Source organism: Kryptolebias marmoratus, linkage group LG18 (assembly GCF_001649575.2).
Source record: "Kryptolebias marmoratus isolate JLee-2015 linkage group LG18, ASM164957v2, whole genome shotgun sequence".
In the NCBI taxonomy this organism is placed as follows: domain Eukaryota; kingdom Metazoa; phylum Chordata; class Actinopteri; order Cyprinodontiformes; family Rivulidae; genus Kryptolebias; species Kryptolebias marmoratus.
The window spans coordinates 15815925-15821924 of NC_051447.1; the positions used below are offsets into that span (position 1 = coordinate 15815925).

The 6000-nt window shown below is 40.1% G+C and overlaps 1 protein-coding gene across 1 annotated transcript in view; it reads left to right on the forward strand.

The window, feature by feature from the left end:
* Positions 1–902: 902 nt before the first annotated feature.
* The window catches only part of tnnt2e (troponin T2e, cardiac), a 17004-nt gene continuing 11906 nt past the window's right edge, over positions 903–6000 (forward strand). The window contains exons 1-4 of the mRNA XM_017424889.3: positions 903–1053; positions 3728–3799; positions 3896–3903; positions 5604–5627. Coding sequence (XP_017280378.1) covers positions 3738–3799; positions 3896–3903; positions 5604–5627 — 94 coding nt within the window. The 5' untranslated portion in view covers positions 903–1053; positions 3728–3737. The remainder of the gene's footprint in view (positions 1054–3727; positions 3800–3895; positions 3904–5603; positions 5628–6000) is intronic.

Genomic DNA, 6000 nt, shown 5'->3' on the forward strand with positions numbered 1-6000 from the left:
GAACTTAAACTAGATAATTGACTCCAAGAAAGGGTTCTTTGAACAGCTATTAGCTTGCCGTGTTAGCTAGCTAGCTATGTTTGATTTATAAAATGATTTTGCAAACAGTGACAACCATAAAAGTTTAATTCTATGAACATTGTACTGTATGTTGTACACACATATAAAATGTCTACTCCACAATTTAGTTTTAGGCCTTAGCTAAATATAATAACCAAAGTTGACAAAAAGAGTTATTCATTAGCTATAGTTAGCTTACTGTGTTAGCTAGCTAGCTAGTGGTTTGTTTGGTTAATAAATGCTTTTGGTAATAGTGATAACCCTAAAACTTTTTTTTTATTGTTGCACACATTTATAAAATGTCACATTAATGTACAATTTTTAGTTTAGCTGTAGGCCATGGCTGAACATGACTGGCTAACACATTAAACACGGCTAAAATTAGCTTGATCTGTGAGCGAGCTAGCTAGTTTATTTGGTTTACCTTATGGTAATAGTCATAAATGTTTTTTTAACTGTCTCAATTATGTTTGTTTTTTTTAAAGAATATTGTAAAATAATATGATATTTTTGGTCAAATTAAAATAAATTTAGTTATTAGTCCTCAGTAAAGCAGCCATTTTGGAGTAGATATGCAGACGTACTGTAAATAGGAGAAAATGTCGTTAAACTCTGGTTTTCCCTTTAGCTGTAACATAATGTATCTTTGTAATTTGTTCCTTTAATTATAGAAACACCATGACCCTCTGACCAGCATCTCGGGGATTAATTTAAACGTGTTTATTTCCTGTTTCTGCCCCCCCTCGTGTCCAGCTGATTATGATTGGCACTTGAAGGCCGTGTTTCCGTCCAGGTGTAACTCATCTGACTTTCAGCGTCCCAACAATAGAACGGGCCCCTCATAGAAAAGAAATGTGGTCACGTGGCGTACAGAGCTGTATTAAGTGTGCCTTTTGGTTTGAGGATTGGGTGACTGATCTCGTCTTTGTCCGGATGTGGAGGAGTCAGAACAACACTTGCTGCAAATCCCCATCTCAAGATAGACAGCAGAAGGTAAGACCAATCACCTCAGGAGGCATGATGGCAAAAAAGGTAATATGGACTGTCTGAAAACAGCTTAAAGTTAATATTTATCAGGTTATATACTCTAACACTTTGCTTTAATGTCAAAAAAGTGCATGTTTTTCACAATGATAGAATAAGAAACCAGTTTATGCAGCTTTAAAATGAGGAATAGTGAATTAAACTGCCTCAGATGTTGCTTATTAAGGCTCGTTAGGGTTTAAGGATGACTCTTTTTGTCATGCTTTCAGTTCTGATGGGCGAATATGTTGAAGAAGGTGCTAAGCACGCCCCCTGAGAGTGTTTGTGTTGGTATCCTGCTTTGCGGGCTTTGGCTTAATGCTGCCTAATGCCGAAAGCAGCACCAGCAGCATTTCTGCCGCTGTCGGCCCGCGTTTGTTCCACGCTTCCAGCCAAACGGCAACCGACCGCATCCATTAGAGCAAATGCACACTCCGTGGCCCAGCTATGAGCGCCCTCGCGCCGTTTCGAATTCCTTCTGGCTTTCCAGTCGGTGCTTTTCCACAGCCGGATATTTATTTTTCTGCCTCTCGTGCTCGCTCATTTTTCCACATTGATCTTTTGACGTCAGCGGCTCAGTTCGATGACAGGAAGGAGCGACCGCAGAGGGGCCTCTCCGCTTGTCTGGAGGGGGCTGGAACCAGATTCAGAGAAGGTGCAAGTCTGGAGCTCTCTGAAAGTCCTCGGAGAGACGAGAAATAAGACTCCAGCTGGGCACGAGGATCGCTCATATGAGAATAAAAACAAATTTTCAGTGATCAGTGATGCGTCCTGAGAGCTGTCGTCATAAAACTGTCCCCCCCACCCTCCGAAACGTCAGCTGTCCGGTGAACGTGCAACACAAATAGCCCGAAGAATGTTGGACGCGGCTCGTTGATTTAGAGATGAGGTGAGCCAGAGCCGTCGTCTGGAGGAGTCGCTCCACACCTGTTCGAGAGCTCGTCCTATTCTTCTTAAAAATAGACCTTTGCTTCCTCCCCCCCGCTGTCCCCCCCTCTTCCAAACTGACATTGGGTTTTTATGATCCGGTGGAACGGCGTCCAAGGAGCTGCGGTGTCTGGCGCCCGCCCTGATGGGTCTGACGGTGACCTTGATCTCCAACAGTTGGATTCCCGGCTGAAGAACTTGTATAAAAATCGAGCGTCTGTTGGGATTGGACATGAGAACGTGTGAAATATTAATTTATTCTAGTTTTTCTTCCTAAACAGAACCAGGAAATGTAAGAAGCATTGTTTAAGTAAGCTAATGTGTTACTGTGAAAAAGAACCAGTATAAGTAAGATAAAGTTACTTTTGATTTCAGATTTTAGAATACTGTTGTTTGTTTTTTACATTTATCCAAACCTAACCAAGTATAAGAGTTAGCTGCTGCTGCTGTTTGACCATACAAATAATTATATAATTCAGTGTAATTATTTGTTTAATGCAAATATTAATTATGTCCAATTTTCAGCTTGGATATAAGAAGGAAAACCTACTTGGTTAGGTTTAGGAAAGCTTAAAGTAGATGCATAAAGCTGCTAACAAACTGCTATGAGGTAAAAAATAAAAAGGTTCAATTTCTTTACAATTTGGTAAAAGTAAAATATCAAGCTTTTGCTACTTGTGCTTGCAAAAAAAACTGGAATTTTATGTAAATATGCACAAAAAATCCTTATATTCATCGTTCAGCTGCCAAATAATTGGTTTCCTAAATAATAATATAAATAATCATATAATTCAATGTAATTATTTATTTAATGCAAATATGAATTATATCCAACACTCAGCTTGGATATAAGGAAGAAAACCTGCTTGGTTAGGTTCAGAAAAGCCTGTTTAGGTAAACATAACAAACCTACAAACTGCTATGAGGTAAAAATAAATAATCAATTTTTTAATCATTTGGTTAAAATAACAACCATTTGCTATTTGTGTTTGTAAAAGAAAAAAAAACAGAATTTAGTGCAAATAATCACAGAAAAATCTATATATTTGTTATTAATTGGTTTCCTTTAACCTAACCAAGTAGAAGAGTTAGCTGCTGCTGCTATTAACTAATAATTATATAATTCAGTGTAATATAAGAAGAAAAACCTACTTGGTTAGGTTTAGGAAAGCTTAAAGTAGATGCATAAAGCTGCTATGAGCTAAATATGGGGGAAAAATGGGAAATATCCTAAGAAATCTGAATAAATCTCATCATTAAGGCCATGTGGGGAAGTTAAACTCTTCCTAACGAACAAATCTGTTGTTCAGCATCAACATCAGGCTAAATGAGACGTCTTATGATGGCCGTTCCTTGCCGCGCGGGTCTTCAAGGCCCTTTCAGCAGCTGGAAGGTTGTTTTTTAGGATCTGAGCGTTGGTGGCGCCGCAGAGCCAACGCCCCGTTGGGTTCGGTGGCGTTCAGGCGTCAGGAGGAAATGACTGAGGATCGGCCTCTCAAAACGCGGCCCAGACGGTCCTCAGTTTCTGGAGAAGACGGACGTCCTGTGAAACCATCAGTCACTCAGATTAGGAGCTTTAATGTCAGAGGGAGAAAAAAAAATCATAAAAAATAAAATTATCCTCGTCTGACTCGAGAGGAATGAGTCTGAATGAGTTCAGAAGCTGCAGAAAAAGGGTTTAAAAATGAGAAATATGTAAATTTTCTTTGTGATCAAGGTGAGCCAGGATGTCTGAAGTTGCCGAGGAGCTGGTGGGAGAAATCGTGGAGGAGGTAATCGTGGAGGTGCTGTGAGTATCTTTTATTTCGTCTCTGAAGCAAACTTCTCGTTTAATTTTTTTAGCGATCGCTCCTAAAGTTTACCCACCTGCCTGGTTTCCTTTCAGGGAGGAAGGTGAGTTCAGACTTCCTGCTTGTTTGAAAACAAAACGTCACTTCCAGCCTCCCGTCTCCGAGCGCTGCTGACCCGATTGTGTCAGCAGGAAGCTGAAGGCTCGTGCACGGCTCGTGCACGGCTCGCGCTGCTACACGGTCTGCTGTCAGGGATGAAAAGCACAGCGAGCTGCTTAGCGTTTCATTTGGAATGCTAACGCCTCGCCTGTCAGCGCTGATCTGGTGGCTGTTTTTTATAAAAATTAAAATGTCTGGCTGCGCTATTTTTAGCTGCACTTTTTTTTTTTTTAAGATTTTATTCTTCCTGATCAGATTTGACTTGGAGCCGTTTTACGTCACATGGTGGTTTATGTGTAATATTTGTTTTAACCCAGCTCTAAAACAATAACACGAGGCTTCATTGTGGCTTTAAAGGGACATTCTGCACATTTTCTGAAGCAATGTTCTGTCAGATGGTTACCAACAGGTGGCGCCGGCAGCTTTAAAATAAAGAATCCTGTTTTCCTTTTTATTAAAACTAAAAAGATGAGTTCCGTATTAAAGTAACGCAGCTGAAGAATCGTGACTTTCCGAATGTTTCGGCTGCTGTTTGTTAATTAATTTGGACGACTTTTTAAAGTGTCAGCAGGTTTCAAAACAAACTACAGAAATTACATTTCTGTGAAAATGAAACACAAACACTGAAGAAGCTGAACATCAGCTATAAAGCTAAGGGGAGCCGAATGCTAGCTAGAATCAAAACAGAGCAGAATGCTAGCTAGAAGCTGAATGCTAGCTAGAAGCTGAAGGGAGCTGAATGCTAGCTAGAAGCTAAGGAGAGCTCAAGGCTAGCTGGAAGCTGAAAGAAGCTGAACATCAGCTATAAAGCTAAGGGGAGCCGAATGCTAGCTAGAATCAAAACAGAGCAGAATGCTAGCTAGAAGCTGAATGCTAGCTAGAAGCTAAGGGGAGCTGAATGCTAGCAAGAAGCTTAAAGAATCAGAACACTAGCTAGAAGCTTAAAGGAGCGGAATGCTTGCTAGAAGCTGAAAGTAGCAGAAAGCTAACTAGAAGCTGAATGGAGTGGAACACTAGCTAGAAGCTAAAGAGAGCAGAATGCTAGTTAGAAGCTAAGGGGAGCTGAATGCTAGCAAGAAGCTTAAAGAATCAGAACACTAGCTAGAAGCTTAAAGGAGCGGAATGCTTGCTAGAAGCTGAAAGTAGCAGAAAGCTAACTAGAAGCTGAATGGAGTGGAACACTAGCTAGATGCTAAAGAGAGCAGAATGCTATGTAGTAGCTGAAAGGAGCCGATGCTAGCCATAAGACTAATGTAGCACAATGCTAGTTAACAGCTAAATGTAGCAGAAGACCTTTTGTTCACGGGGAAACGTCCGGTGGCGTTTGTTTGTTCCTCTGCGTCCCGGGGGGCGAGGGGGCGATGACATCACAGAGCTCCGAGCGTCCAAATCCCTGCTGCCGGCTGGGCTGAGTCCCATTGATCCACTAATCCATATTTTCCTTCCTCGACTCATAAAAGCTGAAAGAAAACTGGTTGTGACTTTTTTTTTTTTGGAACACAAGCTTTTTATTCTTTTCTCTTCTTGCCCCCTTGTGTCATATTATTTCAGCACAGCATGTGTGTGTGTGTGTGTTGTTGCAAGGCTTTTGTCGTGTTTCTGACAGAAATCGGATACTGTAATCTCTGTTTTCTTGTTGTACAGATGAAGCTGTGCCCGAAGTAGAAGGTAATTCTTTTTAATGCTTTGCGGGCCGTTATTATTTCATCCGTCCGTCTTTAATGACTTTTCTTTTATATAAATTCAATTTTTTATTGAGAAAACCACACAAAGAGGACATACAGGTGCTGGTCATAAAATTAGAATATCATGAAAAAGTAGATTGATTTCAGTAATTCCATTTAAAAAGTGAAACTTGTATATTATATTCATACATTACATACAAAGTCATATATTTCAAATGTTTATTTCGTTTAATTTTGATGATTACAAATGACAACAAATGAAAATCTCAAATTCATCATATCAGAAAATTAGAATCTTGTGAAAAGGTTCAAAATTGATGGCACCTGGTACCACACTCTAATCAGCTAATTAACTC